Genomic DNA, 21,558 nt, shown 5'->3' on the forward strand with positions numbered 1-21,558 from the left:
AGGATGGAAACATCTAAATCACTAAACACATCAATCTCTAATTAAGTTAAACAACGTTTATTAAAATAAAAGGTTCGGAGCAGCCGACGTCAGCGTCGTTGTCAGAATGAACTGTACAAAGACATCGAAGCAAAATACAGCCGAGGATAACGGATTTAACTGTTTTATTATCTATTTAAGAAATACGGAAGAGTATCAGGGCCAGGCAGGAGAAAAATAAAATAATATTTTAGAGGAGGAAGATTTTTTTTCATTATGCACTTCGAGAAAAAAGTCGAAATGTCGAGAAAAAAGTAAAAATTGTCAAGATTAATGTTGAAGTACAATTTCGAGAAAAAAGTCGTAATGTCTATAAAGTCAAAATTTCATGAATAAAGTTGAAATGTTGAGAAAAAAGGCAAAATTTCGACTTTATTCCAGGAATTTCGACTTTATTCTTGAAATTGTATTTCAACATTAATCTCGACATTTCGACTTTTTTCTCAAAGTGCACAATAAAAGAAAATCTTCCCCAGAGACCATTTATTTAATAAATATCTTGGAGGACCTGGAAATAATTAAAAGAACAGATGGAAACAGGAAACATAACCATTGTGAGCTTTTTCAAAGTTGTAGCGGCTAAGTTACGTGGTTTCCATGGAAACCTCACTTCAGAATTACTATTTCCATGTAAACTAGAAGGAAAATAGTTTAATTTGGAATTAGAATTAGAATTATTTAATTTGGAATAATTAATTCCGAATTAAAAAACATCACGTAACCGTGGCCAAAGGACTTCTCAGTTTCCACATGATTGAACGTTGGATGTTCGTAGCTGTAAAATGATATAAAACCACAAATGTTCCCATAATTATGGGCATGGCTGCTTGATCGTCAGTTATCCGTCATTTTTAGCTGCTTTCCTCCTGTAAGCTGTTGATAAAAACCCAACACAGTCTAATTAGACCTCTGTATCCTCCAATCGTATGGTACCAGGGCCGTTAGCCACCGCCGCGCCACACAGCCTTGTGGGCTCGCTATCGTCACAATATGCAAACTAAACTCTGTAAACAATTACTTTATCAAAACAGAAGCATAAAAACCCCCCGTCGTTACACACACATGCCGAGACACCGTTCATGTCAGATCTAGCAGTTTTAATAGGTTGTTGTTTACAGTGTTCAAGTCTTGTTTAAGTTTGGTACCACTGTTTAGATTCCAGAGATAAAACTTCCACTGATTGTAACCGCTGTGCTTGTGTTACTCAACGAGTGTCAGGTACCGAGGAGTTCTACGGAAATATTCTAGGTTACAATCGGCCGGTTGTTTCATCGCTGTGGCAGTAAGTTCGTACCACGCTTGGGTAGTTTCCTGGGCAGTCGATACGGCAATGAAGAGTAGAAAAAGTTCCTTAGAAGACGTTGAGAAACGTAGCTTTCGAGTCAATGCCGACGGCGTTTCTGGCGGTGCAGCGGTAAACGCCGGCGTCTCTCTGCGTCGGGTTCTGGATGATGAGGGAGCCTTGGGGGTGAAGGTACTTGTTTCCGAAGAGTCGCGGTTGCGTCGTGACGGCCAAACGCATCTTATCGGGCGTCTCCCACGCCACCTCCGCCGTAGGGCTGCCGGCCGCCACGCAGTTCAGCTGGACGGCCACGCCGCGTTTGGTGTAGGTGACGTTGGGCGGGCCGGTGGTGATCCGCGGCGGCTGGGCGATGACGACGACGGAGGTGGACAGCAGGGAGCTGCCGTATTCGTTGGCGGCTCTGCAGACGTACGCCCCTCGATCGTGGACGGACACGTGCTGGATGGCGAGAGTCCCGTTGGGGAGGACGGCGTAGCGTCCGGCTCTCTGCGGCCGGTTGAGGACGACGCCGCTGGGCAAGGTCCACGCCAACCGCAGAGGCTCGCCAGTGGTTTGACAGTGAAGGTGAAGCGTTTCGCCGTTGGCGATGCTGACGTGAGACGGGTATCTGTTCTGGATCTCCGGCTTCCTCCCCGTGGCCAGGGTGATTTTCCGCTCCAAGACTCCTGCGGGGTGACGCCCCAGACATCGGTACACCCCGATCTCGGCCACGGACGGGTTGCTGATGACCAACGAGCCATCGGGCCGGTGGAAAAACTTAGAAACCCGAGCACCGGCGAGCAAAGGCGTGCCGTTGGGTAAGATCCAAGTAAGTTGAGGAAGGCGCAATCCCTCAAAGGAGCAATTCAGAGTGACGGGATCCCCCGGTCTTAGCGACAACCGATCCGTGTTGCCGCCTGTCGTTTGGGGCATTTGGAAAGCTTCCTTCACATCCAAGTTGACCACAAGTCGGACTTCACCTCCTTCGTTACGAGCGACGCAAACAAGTTGTCCGGAGTCCGTTTTCTTGGGCGATCGTATCTCCAAGGTGCCGTTGAGGTGGACGGTCAGTCTGTTGCTGAAGTACGGCGCGGGAAGGATCACATTTCGAGGCAGGATCCACATGACGCGAGGAGTCGGGGTTCCCTTGGCCACGCAGTCCAGCCACCGGTCCTGGTCCTGCACCGCCGCCACCGTGACCACGTTGGCCGCTCCTCCCAAACCGTTGATGACCGGCGGCGTCACCAGCACCTCCAGGCCGGTGACTTTATGGTCTTGTCCGGCCCCGTTCCTCGCCACGCAGGTGTAGTTACCGCCGTCGAAGCGTTGGACCTTCTGGACGATCAGAGTCCCGTCGTCCAGGATCTGGTACTTGTCCAACGTCGGGGAGATCAGTCTCTTGACCGGGGACATCCAGGTGACGACCGGTACCGGTTCCCCCTTGGCCTTGCACTGGAGGGTGACGGTCTCGCCGTAGAAAACCCGGACGGCCTTGTGGTCTTTGTCCTGGATCTGTGGTGGAGACGTCGTGACCTTCACCTTGACCCTGACCTTCATCTCGTCTTTGCCCAGTTGGTTCTCTGCGTAGCAGGTGTAGTCGCCTTCTTCTGGGACGCCCACGTCGTTGAAGTAAAGAGTCCCGTTATCAAACACCACGTACCTGGAGGGAGAGAAGAGGAGAAGATTCACACTTCTGAATGAAAACTCTGTAAACACAAGTCGTAACGGTAGTTTAGACGACCTGCTACTGATGGATAAACTTCACATCACCTCTAAATGCTTGCTGGTTTCTTGCAAGAACAACGGCATCAAAGCAAGTCGACCTCTTGGATTGGTTTACCTTTAAAATGTCAGATTTTCATCTATTACAATTTTTTGTCTTTTATTGAACAAACCCATTAAGCTGCGGAAGAGTATCAGGGCCAGGCAGGGGAAAAAATAAAAATAATATTTTAGAGGAAGATTTTTTTTTTCATTATAAACTTCGAGAAAAAAGTCGAAATGTCGAGATTAATGTTGAAATACAATTTCAAGTATAAAGTCAAAATTTCATGAATAAAGTTGAAATGTTGAAAAAAAAGAAATTTTATTTACGAAATTTCGACTTTATTCTTGAAATTGTATTTCAACTTTAATCTCGACATTTTGACATTTTTCTCGACATTTCCACTTTTTTCTGAAAGTGCATAATGAAAAAAAAAATGTTTCACCTGCCTGGCTCTTCCGTACTCTTCCGTAGCTTAATGGGTTTGTTCAATAAAAGACAAAAAAGGATTTTTTTTTTATTGTGCACTTTGAGAAAAAAGTGGAAATGTCGAGATTAATGTTGAAGTACAATTTTGAGAATAAAGTCGAAATTTTGTGAATAAAGTCGAAATTCTGTGAATAAAGTCGAAATTTTGCCTTTTTTCCTCAACATTTCAACTTTATTCACGAAATTTTGACTTTTTTATCGACATTTCAACTTTTTTATCGACATTTCGATTTTTTTCTCGACATTTTGACTTTTTTCTCAAAATTGTATTTCAACATTAATCTCAACATTTTGACTTTTTTCTCAAAGTGCACAATAAAAAAAACTATTCCCCTCTTAAATATTTTTTCTCCTGCATGGCCCTGATTCTCTTCCGTATTAAGCAGATACAGTGCTGGAGGAAAAGTAAGCGAACCCTCAGACTGATTAATGCGACAAATCAGTGTCGGCTCCTGACAAATTTCTCAAGGGAGGCAACTGTTGCGAAGACAAAACCAGAGTCCAGAGATCAGACTTCAGACTAAAGTCATTACTGCAAATAGAGACTCAAGCAGCTGTTAACTCCTTGGATTCACTTTCCTTTTCCTCCGGTACATTACGGCTATGTTCAATAAAGATGTGACAAAGTGTAATTTTATACCATTTACTGATCTTAGTTTCAGTTTCTTCTTTATTTATTGTTCATCAGACGGAGAAGCAGCTTCGTGTGACTTTGTGTGAGATTGAACAGTAAGAGTTGAGTAGACTAAGACTAAAACTCTGATATTTAGTCGACTAAAACTAGACTAAGACTAAAACTCTGATATTTAGTCGACTAAAACGAGACTAAGACTAAAACTCATGATATTTAGTCGACTAAGACTAAAACTCTGATATTTAGTCGACTAAAACTAGATTAAGACTAAAACTCATGATATTTAGTCGACTAAGACTAAAACATGATATTTAGTCGACTAAAACTAGACTAAGACTAAAACTCATGATATTTAGTCGACTAAAACTAGACTAAGACTAAAACTCATGATATTTAGTCGACTAAGACTAAAACTCTGATATTTAGTCGACTAAAACTAGATTAAGACTAAAACTCATGATATTTAGTCGACTAAGACTAAAACATGATATTTAGTCGACTAAAACTAGACTAAGACTAAAACTCATGATATTTAGTCGACTAAAACTAGATTAAGACTAAAACTCATGATATTTAGTCGACTAAGACTAAAACATGATATTTAGTCGACTAAAACTAGACTAAAACTAAAACTCTTATGATATTTAGTCGACTAAAACTAGACTAAGACTAAAACTTTTATGATATTTAGTCCACTAAAACTAGACCAAGACTAAAACATTATTCTCGACATTTCGACTTTTTTCTCGACATTTCGACTTTTTTCTCGAAATTGTATTTCAACATTATTCTCGACATTTCAACTTTTTTTTTAAATTTAGACTTTTTTCCAGAAAATTTGGACTTTTTTCTCAACATTTTGACTTTTTTCTCGACATTTCTCGAAATTGTACTTCAACATTAATCTCTAAATTTTGACTTTTTTCCCGAAATTTTGACTTTTTTCTCAAAATTTTGACTTTTTTCTCGACATTTCTCGAAATTGTACTTCAACATTAATCTCGAAATGTTGACTTTTTTCCCGAAATTTTGACTTTTTTCCTGAAATTTTGACTTTTTTCTCAACATTTTGACTTTTTTATCAACATTTTGACTTTTTTATCGACATTTCTCGAAATTGTACTTCAACATTAATCTCGAAATTTTGACCTTTTTCCCGAAATTTTGACTTTTTTCCCGAAATTTTGACTTTTTTCTCAACATTTTGACTTTTTTCTCAACATTTTTACTTTTTTCTCAACATTTTGACTTTTTTCTCGACATTTCTCGAAATTGTACTTCAACATTAATCTCGAAATTTTGACTTTTTTCCCGAAATTTTGACTTTTCTCCTGAAATTTTGACTTTTTTCTCGAAATTTTGACTTTTTTCTCAACATTTTGACTTTTTTCTCTAAATTTTGACTTTTTTTCTCGAAATTTTGACTTTTTTCTCAACATTTTGACTTTTTTTCTCGAAATTTTGACTTTTTTCTCGAAATTTTGACTTTTTTTCTCGACATTTCTCGAAATTGTACTTCAACATTAATCTCGAAATTTGGACTTTTTTCCCGAAATTTTGACTTTTTTCCTGAAATTTGGACTTTTTTCTCGAAATTTTGACTTTTTTCTCAACATTTTGACTTTTTTCTCGACACTTTGACTTTTTTCTCGACATTTCTCGAAATTGTACTTCAACATTAATCTCGAAATTTTGACTTTTTTCCCGAAATTTTGACTTTTTTCCCGAAATTTTGACTTTTTTCTCAACATTTTGACTTTTTTCTTGACATTTCTCGAAATTGTACTTCAACATTAATCTCGACATTTCAACTTTTTTCTCGACATTTCAACTTTTTTTTCAACATTTTGACTTTTTTCACGAAATTTTGACTTTTGTGCACGATAAAAAAACTATTCCCTTCTATATTTTTTCTCCTGCATGGCCCTGATTCTCTTCCGTATTAAGCAGATACAGTGCTGGAGGAAAAGTAAGTGAACCTCAAGCAGCTGTTAACTCTTTGGATTCACTTTCCTTTTCCTCCGGTACATTACGGCTATGTTCAATAAAGATGTGACAAAGTGTAATTTTATACCATTTACTGATCTTAGTTTCAGTTTCTTCTTTATTTATTGTTCATCAGACGGAGAAGCAGCTTCGTGTGACTTTGTGTGAGATTGAACAGTAAGAGTTGAGTAGACTAAGACTAAAACTCTGATATTTAGTCGACTAAAACTAGACTAAGACTAAAACTCTGATATTTAGTCGACTAAAACGAGACTAAGACTAAAACTCATGATATTTAGTCGACTAAGACTAAAACTCTGATATTTAGTCGACTAAAACTAGATTAAGACTAAAACTCATGATATTTAGTCGACTAAGACTAAAACATGATATTTAGTCGACTAAAACTAGACTAAGACTAAAACTCATGATATTTAGTCGACTAAAACTAGACTAAGACTAAAACTCATGATATTTAGTCGACTAAGACTAAAACTCTGATATTTAGTCGACTAAAACTAGATTAAGACTAAAACTCATGATATTTAGTCGACTAAGACTAAAACATGATATTTAGTCGACTAAAACTAGACTAAGACTAAAACTCATGATATTTAGTCGACTAAAACTAGATTAAGACTAAAACTCATGATATTTAGTCGACTAAGACTAAAACATGATATTTAGTCGACTAAAACTAGACTAAAACTAAAACTCTTATGATATTTAGTCGACTAAAACTAGACTAAGACTAAAACTTTTATGATATTTAGTCCACTAAAACTAGACCAAGACTAAAACATTATTCTCGACATTTCGACTTTTTTCTCGACATTTCGACTTTTTTCTCGAAATTGTATTTCAACATTATTCTCGACATTTCAACTTTTTTTTTAAATTTAGACTTTTTTCCAGAAAATTTGGACTTTTTTCTCAACATTTTGACTTTTTTCTCGACATTTCTCGAAATTGTACTTCAACATTAATCTCTAAATTTTGACTTTTTTCCCGAAATTTTGACTTTTTTCTCTAAATTTTGACTTTTTTCTCGACATTTCTCGAAATTGTACTTCAACATTAATCTCGAAATGTTGACTTTTTTCCCGAAATTTTGACTTTTTTCCTGAAATTTTGACTTTTTTCTCAACATTTTGACTTTTTTATCAACATTTTGACTTTTTATCGACATTTCTCGAAATTGTACTTCAACATTAATCTCGAAATTTTGACCTTTTTCCCGAAATTTTGACTTTTTTCCCGAAATTTTGACTTTTTTCTCAACATTTTGACTTTTTTCTCAACATTTTTACTTTTTTCTCAACATTTTGACTTTTTTCTCGACATTTCTCGAAATTGTACTTCAACATTAATCTCGAAATTTTGACTTTTTTCCCGAAATTTTGACTTTTCTCCTGAAATTTTGACTTTTTTCTCGAAATTTTGACTTTTTTCTCAACATTTTGACTTTTTTCTCTAAATTTTGACTTTTTTTCTCGAAATTTTGACTTTTTTCTCAACATTTTGACTTTTTTTCTCGAAATTTTGACTTTTTTCTCGAAATTTTGACTTTTTTTCTCGACATTTCTCGAAATTGTACTTCAACATTAATCTCGAAATTTGGACTTTTTTCCCGAAATTTTGACTTTTTTCCTGAAATTTGGACTTTTTTCTCGAAATTTTGACTTTTTTCTCAACATTTTGACTTTTTTCTCGACACTTTGACTTTTTTCTCGACATTTCTCGAAATTGTACTTCAACATTAATCTCGAAATTTTGACTTTTTTCCCGAAATTTTGACTTTTTTCCCGAAATTTTGACTTTTTTCTCAACATTTTGACTTTTTTCTTGACATTTCTCGAAATTGTACTTCAACATTAATCTCGACATTTCAACTTTTTTCTCGACATTTCAACTTTTTTTTCAACATTTTGACTTTTTTCACGAAATTTTGACTTTTGTGCACGATAAAAAAACTATTCCCTTCTATATTTTTTCTCCTGCATGGCCCTGATTCTCTTCCGTATTAAGCAGATACAGTGCTGGAGGAAAAGTAAGTGAACCTCAAGCAGCTGTTAACTCTTTGGATTCACTTTCCTTTTCCTCCGGTACTTTATGGCTGCGTTCAATAAAGATGTGACAAAGTGTAATTTTATACCATTTACTGATCTTAGTTTCAGTTTCTTCTTTATTTATTGTTCATCAGACGGAGAAGCAGCTTCGTGTGACTTTGTGTGGGATTGAACAGTAAGAGTTGACTAGACTAAGACTAAAACTCTGATATTTAGTCGACTAAAACTAGACTAAGACTAAAACTTTTATATTTAGTCTCGACATTTCAACTTTTTTTTAAAATTTAGACTTTTTTCACGAAATTTTGACTTTTTTCTCAACATTTTGACTTTTTTCTCGACATTTCTCGAAATTGTACTTCAACATTAATCTCGAAATTTTGACTTTTTTCCCGAAATTTTGACTTTTTTCCTGAAATTTTGACTTTTTTCTCTAAATTTTGACTTTTTTCTCGACATTTCTCGAAATTGTACTTCAACATTAATCTCGAAATTTTGACTTTTTTCACGAAATTTTAACTTTTATCCCGAAATTTTGACTTTTTTCTCAACATTTTGACTTTTTTCTCGACATTTCAACTTTTTTCTCGACATTTCAACTTTTTTTTCAACATTTTGACTTTTTTCACGAAATTTTGACTTTTGTGCACGATAAAAAAAACTATTCCCTTCTTAAATATTTTTTCTCCTGCCTGGCCCTGATACTTTTCCGTATTAAGCAGATACAGTGCTGGAGGAAAAGTAAGTGAACCTCAAGCAGCTGTTATCTCCTTGGATTCACTTTCCTTTTCCTCCGGTACTTTATGGCTGTGTTCAATAAAGATGTGACAGAGTGCAATTTTACTGTTCCTAGTTTCAGTTTCTTCTTTATTTCTTGTTCATCAGACGGAGCAGCAGCTTCGTGTGACTTTGTGTGGGATTGAACAGTAAGAGTTGAGTCACTTTCTGACGGATAAAAGAGTATTTCCTGCCGAGGTTGAGTGTTGCCATGGCAGCACAAACTTTCCAAAGACTTCGTGCCGTCGGTGGCAGCGAGCCCTTCGTACGACGTCTTTAAATGACAGTTCAGTTTAGGACAGAATGATTTATTTGATGACGTGTGGTCAGGCACCGAAGCAAAGCGTTGGCCGCCAGGACAGATCGGTGGGAGTGTTTCCTGAGAGTTTCTGAATGGAGAACTGCCCTCATAAACACCAGCGTTTGGAGAAATGTTTGCTCACAGCAGTTTCTCTGCGAGCTCGGCGGCTCGCCACGACAAACACTGGCGTCCTCGACCGGCTCTGAAACGCTCACTCATGTTTCTCATGGATTTATCGTCATTACAAACTAAAAATCCCACGATGGGTTTAGAAACCCTTTTTCTAGAATTTACAAAGATGTGGACCCTAATTGTCTAAGATGTGCCCAATCCCCTGAAAATCACCTACATATGTTTTGGAGTTGCCCATCTTTGACTGGTTTTTGGAAAGACATTTTTAACCTTCCATTCCTGTAAAATTAGCATAAAACGCCTATCCAAGTTATACCCAAAGTAAATTGAAATTGAATGCTGTTCTTAAACCGTTTGAAGTACATAGATGGTTTTGGTCTCTTTTGAAAGGTAACACTCTGAAGTTTTTAGAATCACTGTAACTTCTACTAGCATTGAGTAATCTAAGTTTGAACACACTGAAATAGAAGGTTTTTATGTCCGCCGGAAATTTGTTTTGTAACCAGATGTCTGCAGATGAGAGAATCTGTGACTTATTAGCTGGAAAACACAATGGTACTACAGTATGAAGCCTTATCTAGTGCAAGTTCAAATTCAATAACAATACCACAAAAAATGAGTATTTTACACGTGTTTTTGTCAGATTGTGTCTAGACCTTTCGAAAAATGGCCATTTGGAGACACCAGTTGGACACTTGGATAACCATGGACATAACTCTTGAACCTTTCAACGTACAGTCATAATTTTGGCCTCTAATAAAAGCTGACACATAGAGGTATCAGGTACCAGATCACTATCAATATTGCTGAGAAAAAGTTACTGAAACATTAAGCTAAACTTTGCATATAAAAGACTCAAAACACGGACGCACGTTTCATTGGCTGCAAGTGATTTCACTATACGCAGGGACTTCCTGGTTGTGGGTTTTATTCCCACCCCCTGAAGTGGCACGTTGCTGTTTTCAGAATTTCATTGGCTATACAATGTGCCAGTCATCAGCACGATTGGTCCAATGTGCGGGTGTTTTTATACATATGTATATATGTTTGTGTATATATGTATGTTTTACTTATTTTCACCCTGCTGGATGGATGTGAAGATAAGACACAGTCTAGTTAGAAACATGAGGTGCATCTATATGGTGAATATTCTGGTTATGAGAATTTTACCGTTGATCTGTATGTAACTTAATCAAGGCGTACTGTTGATGTGTTGTTGTTTTTGTGTGCGTTTCTTTGTTTTAGGACTATCTTTTTAATGCATTATAATTCACAAGTGCATTTATACTGTTAATGTTTGTCGTGCCAAAAATTCAATTAAAAAAAACTCTTTAAAAAAAGAAAGAAACTCTTTCCATTCAGGGAAACTTGGCCTGCAGCCGCCGAGCAAGGCTGCTGCCGCCGAACTAACGGAGGGCTGAACCAGAACCAGAACCAGAACCACACGGACTCTGACTCTGTAAACATAATCCACAACAGTCAGAACCAATCCAAGGACTAACTGGGGTTCACATCTTTGAACAATTACAAACTCTGGCTGGGCTTGAAGACGAGACTCCAGTCGCCTTCACACCACTTGAGTTTAATATCGCTGATAAAAGGAGCTCAATCAGAGGCAGCTCCGTCAGCAGTTTTCCTGTGAATCACTCAGAGACGCGTCGAGAATCTCTCCAACACGACGCTGGAGACGGCTGGAAACGGCTGGAAACGGCTGGAAACCGAAGCCCTCGGGGGTTCAGACCTCGTTCAACGAGACAGACTGCTACACGGTCTGATGTCGTGTATCTGGGAAATTAGTGCAGTGTTAAGTTCGTTGACAAAGACGAAAAATATTCGTCAAAAAACCTTTTTCATGGAGGAAAACTAAATAAAAATAAAAAGTCCGATATGATGACGAAGTTATCATTTTAAGCACTTTAAGGTGCTTAAACTTTGACAACTTTTAGGGAAATCTCAAGGAATGGCTTAAAACGTCTCAAATCTGTAATCATTAATTGTTTATTGTATTAGCAATTGCAGTGTTGTAAAATGTTTAATTGTTATTGATATTGTGTATTGTGTTGCTTGTATCTGCCAATGCAAATTAGCCTTTTGGTTACAATTTTGTGTATATTTACATTTTAAAATTTTTATCAATGTACAATGTCCCAATACACAAAATATAGTGAAAAATTAAATGAAATGAAATATCTGCAAAACGCTTATTCAAATCTTAATACCAACAGATTGTTGGATATTTCCAATGACCAGAAATTCTGGAGAAACATTTAGTCGACTAAAATCTGCTAATATTTGGTCTACTAAGACTAAAAGACTAAGACTAGACTAAGAATAAAACTCTTATGATATTTAGTCGCCTAAAACTAGACTGAGACTAAAACTCTTATATTTAGTCGACTAAAACTAGACTAAGACAAAAAAACTTGTATATTTAGTCGACTAAAATTAGACTAAGACTAAAACATTTATGATATTTAGTCGACTAAAACTAGACTAAGACTAAAACTCATGATATTTAGTCGACTAAAACTAGACTAAGACTAAAACTCTTATGACATTTAGTCGACTAAAACTAGACTAAGACAAAAAAACTTGTATATTTAGTCGACTAAAATTAGACTAAGACTAAAACTCTTATGATATTTAGTCGACTAAAACTAGACTAAGACTCGAATAATATTTAGTCGACTAAAACTTTAGTCAACTAAAACTAGACCAAGACTAAAACTGTTATATTTAGTCGACTAAAACTAGACTAAGACTAAAACTGTTATATTTAGTCGACTAAAACTAGACTAAGACTAAAACTCTTATATTTAGTCGACTAAAACTAGACTAAGACTAAAACTCTTATATTTAGTCGACTAAAACTAGACTAAGACTAAAACTCTTGTGATATTTAGTCGACTAAAACTCTCATGATATTTAGTCGACTAAAACTAGACTAAGACTAAAACTCTTATGACATTTAGTCGACTAAAACTAGACTAAGACAAAAAAACTTGTATATTTAGTCGACTAAAATTAGACTAAGACTAAAACATTTATGATATTTAGTCGACTAAAACTAGACTAAGACTAAAACTCTAATAATATTAATAAGACTAGTCTAGTTTTAGTCGACTAACTATCTTAAGAGTTTTCGTCTTAGTCTAGTTTTAGTCGACTAAATATCATGAGTTTTAGTCTTAGTCTAGTTTTAGTCGACTAAATATCATAAGAGTTTTAGTCTTAGTCTAGTTTTAGTCGACTAAATATAAGAGTTTTAGTCGACTAAATATAAGACTTTTAGTCTTAGTCTAGTTTTAGTCGACGAAATATCAAGAATTTTAGTCTTAGTCTAGTCTTAGTCGACTAAGGATTGGCAGGAGCCTTCAAAGGTGATCTGCCTAAGTTTTTGATACTCAGCGATTCTCAACGGTTCGTACCTGCGACTGCGGCCGCCGCCCCAGTCCCTCTGCTTCACCAGGTTCACCATGGTGCCGTCGGGCAGCACCCAGCTGATCTTTGGGTCGGGGAGCCCCGACGCCACGCAGTCCACCTTCAGGTCCTGGCCGTGCAGAACCTCCTGGCTGGAGCGCTGCTGCTTCTGCTCGATCTTGGCCGGTCTGGTCAGGACGTCGGCCCGCAGCTGCACGTAGTCGTCGCCCATCTTGTTCCTCGCCAAACACAGGTAGTCCCCGCCGTCCTTGTCCGTCACCGACTGAACGCTTATCGTCCCGTTGAGGAACACCTTGATCCTCGGGTCAAAACTGCGGAAAGAAAGAAATAACATTGTTCAGGGAAGTTTAGAACTTTAGTTATTTAGCGTTTAGTTATTTAATTATTGGTCCTGAAGCCAAGAGAGAGAAACTTTTACCACACAAAAGTAGATGACACAAGGGTTTATCTCACCTATAACCTATAACAATATAGAAGTTTTAGTCTTAGTCTAGTTTTAGTCGACTAATATAATAAGAGTTTTGGTCTTAGTCTAGTTTTAGTCGACTAAATATAAGAGTCTTAGTCGACTAAATATAAGAGTTTTAGTCTTAGTCTAATTTTAGTCGATTAAATATAAGAGATTTAGTCTTAGTCTAGTTTTAGTCGACTAAATATCATGAGAGTTTTAGTCTTAGTCTAATTTTAGTCGACTAAATATAAGAGTTTTAGTCGACTAAATATAAGAGTTTTAGTCTTAGTCTAGTTTTAGTCGACTAAATATAAGAGTTTTAGTCTTAGTCTAGTTTTAGTCGACTAAATATAAGAGTTTTAGTCTTAGTCTAGTTTTAGTCGACTAAATATCATTAGAGTTTAGTCTTAGTCTAGTTTTAGTCGACTAAATATCATAAGAGTTTTAGGCTTAATCTAGTTTTAGTCGACTAAATATATGGGTTTTAGTCGACTAAATATAAGAGTTTTAGTCTTAGTCTAGTTTTAGTCAACTAAATATAAGAGTTTCAGTCTTAGTCTAGTTTTAGTCGACTAAATATAAGAGTTTGAGTCGACTAAATGAGAGTTTTAGTCTTAGTCTAGTTTTAGTCGACTAAATATCATAAGAGTTTTAGGCTTAATCTAGTTTTAGTCGACTAAATATATGAGTTTTAGTCGACTAAATATAAGAGTTTTAGTCGACTAAATATAAGAGTTTTAGTCTTAGTCTAGTTTTAGTCAACTAAATATAAGAGTTTTAGTCTTAGTCTAGTTTTAGTTGACTAAATATAAGAGTTTTATTCTTAGTCTAGTTTTAGTCGACTAAATATCATGAGAGTTTTAGTCTTAGTCTAATTTTAGTCGACTAAATATAAGAGTTTTAGTCGACTAAATATAAGAGTTTTAGTCTTAGTCTAGTTTTAGTCGACTAAATATAAGAGTTTTAGTCTTAGTCTAGTTTTAGTCGACTAAATATAAGAGTTTTAGTCTTAGTCTAGTTTTAGTCGACTAAATATCATTAGAGTTTAGTCTTAGTCTAGTTTTAGTCGACTAAATATCATAAGAGTTTTAGGCTTAATCTAGTTTTAGTCGACTAAATATATGGGTTTTAGTCGACTAAATATAAGAGTTTTAGTCTTAGTCTAGTTTTAGTCAACTAAATATAAGAGTTTCAGTCTTAGTCTAGTTTTAGTCGACTAAATATAAGAGTTTGAGTCGACTAAATGAGAGTTTTAGTCTTAGTCTAGTTTTAGTCGACTAAATATCATAAGAGTTTTAGGCTTAATCTAGTTTTAGTCGACTAAATATATGAGTTTTAGTCGACTAAATATAAGAGTTTTAGTCGACTAAATATAAGAGTTTTAGTCTTAGTCTAGTTTTAGTCAACTAAATATAAGAGTTTTAGTCTTAGTCTAGTTTTAGTTGACTAAATATAAGAGTTTTATTCTTAGTCTAGTTTTAGTCGACTAAATATCATAAGAGTTTTAGTCTTAGTCTAGTTTTAGTCGACTAAATATCATGAGTTTTACTCTTAGTCTAGATTTAGTCCATTAAATATAAGAGTTTTAGTCTTAGTCTAGTTTTAGTCGACTAAATATCATAACAGTTTTAGTCTTAGTCTAGTTTTAGTCGACTAAATATAAGAGTTTTAGTCTTAGTCTAGTTTTAGTCGACTAAATATAAGAGTTTTAGTCTTATTCTCGTTTTAGTCGACTAAATATCATGAGAGTTTTAGTCTTAGTCTAGTTTTAGTCGACTAAATATAAGAGTTTTAGTCTTAGTCTAGTTTTAGTCGACTAAATATCATAAGAGTTTTAGTCTTAGTCTAGTTTTAGTCGACTAAATATAAGAGTTTTAGTCTTAGTCTAGTTTTAGTCGACTAAATATAAGAGTTTTAGTCTTAGTCTAGTTTTAGTCGACTAAATATAAGAGTTTTAGTCTTAGTCTAGTTTTAGTCGACTAAATATATGAGTTTTAGTCTTAGTCTAGTTTTAGTCGACTAAATATGAGTTTTAGTCTTAGTCTAGTTTTAGTCGACTAAATATAAGAGTCTTAGTCTTTGTGTTGCATTTTTTATTTGCATAAAAAAGGCACTATCCAAATAAAGATTGATTTGATTTGATTAGTATACATGACTAGATGAGACGAGGGTGTATCTCACCTGTACTGAGTGTCCACCAGAATAAAACAGTCCCATGCAGGGCTCTAGTGCTTCTCACCTGTACTGAGCGTCCACCAGAATAAAACAGTCCCATGCAGGGCTCTAGTGCTTCTCACCTGTACTGAGCGTCCACCAGCTTCTTGGACGGCGTCCTCCAGATGACCCGGGGCTCCGGTTCTCCTCTGGCCACACAGTCCAGCAGCAGCTTGCTCCCGTAGATCACGTCGGTCTTCCCCGGAGACGTGGACGTGATCCTGGCCTTGGCGGAGAACAGGTTCCTCTTCACGTCCAAGACCACGGTCCTCCGGCCGGAGCCCGCCGAGCTGCTGGCCGAGCACTCGTAGCGGCCCGAGTTCCCGGGGACCAGTTCCCGGATGTGCAGGGTCCCGTTGGGGAAGACGATGAAGTTGCGCCCGGTTACCCGCTGCGCCACGGTGAGCTGGATCCCCTCGGGCGTGGTCCAGCGGACGGCGGGTCGGGGAGCCCCGTCGGCGGTGCAGGGGATGAACGCAGCGCTTCCCTCCGGGAGGGACAGGCTCTCCTTTGGCGACTCCTGGATCGTTGGGGGCATTGTGAGGTTTCGGTACCGAGGAGGGGGGACGGGTGGAGCCAGGGGTTGGACCGCGGGGGTCTGGACCACCAGGTCAACCATCCTCTTGTCCATGCCGTACGGGTTCTGGACCGTGCACAGGTACTGGCCCCGGTCCGTCACCCGAGTGTTCCTGATGGTTAACGTCCCGTTTTGGTCGACCTCCAACCTCTGGACTCTGTTGTTTCGGGAAAGACTCGTCCCTGCATCAAAGGAAATACACGAATATTACACTGTCAGCTCCCTAAACGTACAACACGCGCTGTGCGTAGGGCCACATCTTCCAACGGGGGCCACGTTTTGTGGGGACGCATTTGCTCGTTAGAATGTCTTTATTGTCATTTGTACAGGTACAACGAAATTGGATGTCATCTTCTTTAAGGTGCATGGTTTAAAAAATAGATATATTAAAACAACAACAACTATAGAAATAAATACTCTCTAAATGGACACAAACAGGAAGACAACATACAGGTATTGCACGGTTCGGTCAGTATTGCACATGGAAAAAGTCAGTTTGATTATTTAGCAGTATTGAGTGTAGTTATGGCTCTGGCATAGAAACTGTTCTTGAGTCTGTTTGTGTGTGATTTCATCGTAGCGCATATGCTAATGGGTGCGCATCTGTGCTACCGTGAGGAGGAGAGGAGAAAAGAGATTTGAATGGTTTGAGTAATCTGGCCGTGCAATGATCGGCAGCACCTGAAATCTGACCAATCAGAAGGGGCAGGCAGGCTCTTGGAGAGATTTAATACTTTTCATCCAAAAGACGTCACAAATCAGGAGTGAGTAAGGCCAGGTTTACACGTAGCCGGGTATTTACAAAAACGGATATTTTCCCCTCTCCGTTTTCAAAAATATCATCGTTCACCGTACGGTGTGCGTCGCCGCGTACCCTACGCCGTAGGCTCTGCGTCCATTTAACGCGGGACCATAAATCAGCCTTGACTGCAGTTACTTCCAAGATGAACCAGAGTCTTTGGTTTGGAGTGACAGAGAAGTGGAGTTAATTTTAAGTGTGACTTTAGAATTTAAAACAGGTAAAATACAAGAAAATATTTACGGTGGCCAAACTAATTGTAAACACAGGTGTCACTCATGACGCTGGTGACGTTTCTGTTGCATAATGTGACTAAATGTCCGTTTTCCTCCGTTTAGACACAAACGTGAAAACTGAGTTTTTGAAAATCTCCACTTTGGCCGGAGTTTTCAGAAATGATGGTTTTTGGAGACTTTGAGCTCCGTTTTCGTGTAAACGAACGGCCAAAACGTATGAAAACGCCTCCGTTTTTGCTCCGTGGAAACGGGGCCTAAGACAGGAATCTGTTTCCATCTCTGTCTAGACTGGAGATTTTAGTTTTCCCAGCAGTCCTGATTAATATTTAATGAACGCCTTGTTAACGCCGTCTGCATTCACCTCTGTTGAAAAAGAGTCTTAAAATGACCAATTGGTTGTATATAAGCTACAAACTTTAGCAATGTAAAATAAATTGTCTATAGTTTTATATCAATTTATATTGTTAAGAGGTTTTACTATTTTTTTTTACCTTGTCTGCACACATATTAATGATTAATACCATGCTGGTAAAAACCTAAGGCATATTACTATATTTAATACATATACATATATACGCATACATACGCATACACATACATATGTATACACATACAAAGCCAGTTTATTTATTTATTATTTTTTTGGGGGGGGGGTTTACTATTTTTAATTAGATAAATGTGCATCTGTAAATCGCACACATGCACGTTTAGCTCTGATTTCAGACCTGGGGATTGAGGTGGTGGAGGAAACTTTCTTTCTTTCAGTCAAACTACTTTGTCTATACATACCGTACATTTGTTAAATGGCGCGTTATACGGTCATTTTGTAGCAATGATACATTTGGGATGGGGAGGGTTTGAGGGCAGAGGGGCTCCAAATAACATTTAGCTTAGGGCCCCAATTTGGTCAATTTGGTCCCTGATGAGACCCATAAAGGGATCTGGGAAACCTTGTTTTTTACGTGAGAGGAGAAGAAGAAGATGAAGAGGACATAAGTGAAAAGGAAGAAATAAGAAGAGCGAGGAATAAGAAGAACAAAGAACGTCCTCTTCGTCTTTTTCTTCTCCAACTCACATAAAAACACTGGTGCATCAGCAAAAATAGTCCCCGGTAATTCACTTCCGTTGTGGCTTTTTTATTTGCGTGGTTTTCTTTTATTTGCAGCGGCGTTTGTTTTTATTTGCAGCGTTTCTTTTATTTGCAGCATTTATTTTATTTGTAGCGGCGTTTATTATTTTATTTGCAGCGACGTTTCTTTTCATTTGCAGCGTTTCTTTAATTTGCAGCGGCGTTTGTTTCTATTTGCAGCGTTTATTTTATTTGCAGCGTTTCTTTTATTTGCAGCAGCGTTTGTTTTTATTTGCAGCGTTTCTTTTATTTGCAGCATTTATTTTATTTGTAGCGGCGTTTATTATTTTATTTGCAGCGACGTTTCTTTTCATTTGCAGCGTTTCTTTAATTTGCAGCGGCGTTTGTTTCTATTTGCAGCGTTTATTTTATTTGCAGCGTTTCTTTTATTTGCAGCAGCGTTTGTTTTTGTTTGCAGCGATTATTTTATTTGCAGCAGCGTTTCTTTATATTTGCAGCGTTTATTTTATTTGCAGCAGGGTTTCTTTATATTTGCAGCGTTTATTTTATTTGCAGCAGGGTTTCTTTATATTTGCAGTGTTTATTTTATTTGCAAAGTGTTTATTTTATTTGCTGCAGCGTTTATTTTATTTGCAAAGCGTTTATTTTATTTGCAGCAGCGTTTATTATTTTATTTGCAGCAGGGTTTCTTTATATTTGCAGCGTTTCTTTTATTTGCAGCGGCGTTTGTTTTTATTTGCAGCGTTTATTTTATTTGCAAAGCGTTTATTTTATTTGCAGCGTTTATTTTATTTGCAGTGTTTATTTTATTTGCAAAGCATTTATTTATTTGCAGCTTTTATTTTATTTGCAGCGTTTATTTTATTTGCAGCAGCGTCTATTTTATTTGCAAAGCGTTTCTTTAATTTCCAGCGGCGTTTGTTTCTGTTTGCAGCATTCCTTTTATTTTCAGCAATGGCGGGTCTCGGCCACCGTACTGGAGTCTATAAGGTAACAATAATATAATAATAAGATAACCTTGTCTGAATTGTAAAATGGGTTTGGATAAATACAATCTTTGACTAAAACTAGACTAAAATGGACAATTCTGACTAAAATAAGACTAAAATGCTCAGACTTTCAGTCGAACTAAAACTAATAAAAAGTAAAATGATAGTTTGACCCAAAGACTAGACTCAAACAAACAACGAGAGCGTATTTGTAGGTTAAAAGCTTCACAGTTAAGACGAGCACGACTCTCATCCTCAGTAATGTTGGAGGTCGTCCAAGTTTCAACAGCATGTTCACATCACGGAACTGAAGCAACTCCTTCACTCCATCTCATCTAATCACACATTTACTGACTCAGTTTTAACACACCAGGCTGAAAAACGGGTCGACGGGTTTATATTTGCAGCGTTTATTTTATTTGCAGCGGCGTTTCTTTATATTTGCTGCGTTTCTTTTAAATTGCAGCAGCGTTTGTTTTTATTTGCAGCGTTTATTTTATTTGCAGCGGCATTTGTTTTTAATTGCAGCGTTTATTTTATTTGCAGCGGCGTTTCTTTATATTTGCAGCGGCGTTTCTTTATATTTGCAGCTTTTATTTTATTTGCAAAGCGTTTATTTTATTTGCAGCGTTTCTTTTATTTGCAGCGAGGTTTCTTTATATTTGCAGCGTTTCTTTTATTTGCAGCGAGGTTTCTTTATATTTGCAGCGTTTCTTTAATTTGCAGCGGCGTTTATTATTTTATTTGCAGCGGCGTTTCTTTATATTTGCAGCGTTTCTTTTATTTGCAGCTGCATTTGTTTTTAATTGCAGCGTTTATTTTATTTGCAGCAGCGTTTGTTTTTATTTGCAGCGTTTATTTTATTTGCAGCGGCGTTTCTTTATATTTGCAGCGTTTCTTTTATTTGCAGCGGCATTTGTTTTTAATTCCAGCGTTTATTTTATTTGCAGCGGCGTTTCTTTATATTTGCAGCGAGGTTTCTTTATATTTGCAGCGTTTATTTTATTTGCAGCGGCGTTTCTTTATATTTGCAGCGTTTATTTTATTTGCAAAGCGTTTATTTTATTTGCAGCGGCGTTTCTTTATATTTTCAGCGTTTCTTTTATTTGCAGCGGCATTTGTTTTTAATTCCAGCGTTTATTTTATTTGCAGCGGCGTTTCTTTATATTTGCAGCGAGGTTTCTTTATATTTGCAGCGTTTATTTTATTTGCAGCGGCGTTTCTTTATATTTGCAGCGTTTATTTTATTTGCAAAGCGTTTATTTTATTTGCAGCGGCTTTTCTTTATATTTGCAGCGTTTCTTTTATTTGCAGCGGCATTTGTTTTTAATTCCAGCGTTTATTTTATTTGCAGCGGCGTTTCTTTATATTTGCAGCGAGGTTTCTTTATATTTGCAGCGTTTATTTTATTTGCAGCGGCGTTTCTTTATATTTGCAGCGTTTATTTTATTTGCAAAGCGTTTATTTTATTTGCAGCGGCGTTTCTTTATATTTGCAGCGTTTCTTTTAATTGCAGCGGCATTTGTTTTTAATTGCAGCGTTTCTTTTATTTGCAGCGTTTATTTTATTTGCAGCGGCGTTTCTTTATATTTGCAGCGAGGTTTCTTTATATTTGCAGCGTTTATTTTATTTGCAGCGGCGTTTCTTTATATTTGCAGCGTTTATTTTATTTGCAAAGCGTTTATTTTATTTGCAGCGGCGTTTCTTTATATTTGCAGCGTTTCTTTTAATTGCAGCGGCATTTGTTTTTAATTGCAGCGTTTCTTTTATTTGCAGCGGCATTTGTTTTTAATTGCAGCGTTATTTTATTTGCAGCGGCGTTTCTTTATATTTGCAGCGTTTATTTTATTTGCAAAGCGTTTATTTTATTTGCAGCGGTGTTTGTTTCTGTTTGTTTCTGTTTGCAGCGTTACTTTTATTTTCAGCAATGGCGGGTCTCGGCCACCGTACTGGAGTCTATAAGGTAACAATAATATAATAATAAGATAACCTTGTTTGAATTGTCAAATGGGTTTGGCTAAATAAAATCTTTGACTAAAACTAGACTAAAATGGACAATTCTGACTAAAATAAGACTAAAATGCTCAGACTTTTAGTCGACTGAATCTTGACACGACTAAAAGGAGAATGAACTAAAACTAATAAAAACTAAAATGATAGTTTGACCCAAAGACTAGACTCAAACAAACAACGAGAGCATATTTGTAGGTTAAAAGCTTCACAGTTAAAAGACGAGCACGACTCTCATCCTCAGAGATGTTGGAGGTCGTCCAAGTTTCAACAGCAT

General features: G+C 37.0%; 1 protein-coding gene across 1 annotated transcript in view; it reads right to left on the bottom strand.

Moving 5' to 3' along the window:
* Positions 1-1,022: 1,022 nt before the first annotated feature.
* Positions 1,023-21,558, bottom strand: part of mxra5a (matrix-remodelling associated 5a) — a 39,553-nt gene continuing 19,017 nt past the window's right edge. The window contains exons 7-9 of the mRNA XM_061715797.1: positions 15,664-16,339; positions 12,903-13,226; positions 1,023-2,981 (exon numbers count right to left, since the gene is read on the bottom strand). Of these exons, the coding sequence (XP_061571781.1) occupies positions 1,391-2,981; positions 12,903-13,226; positions 15,664-16,339 (2,591 nt within the window). The 3' untranslated portion in view covers positions 1,023-1,390. The remainder of the gene's footprint in view (positions 2,982-12,902; positions 13,227-15,663; positions 16,340-21,558) is intronic.

The sequence above is a fragment of the Cololabis saira genome, chromosome 24, assembly GCF_033807715.1.
Source record: "Cololabis saira isolate AMF1-May2022 chromosome 24, fColSai1.1, whole genome shotgun sequence".
Lineage (NCBI taxonomy): Eukaryota > Metazoa > Chordata > Actinopteri > Beloniformes > Belonidae > Cololabis > Cololabis saira.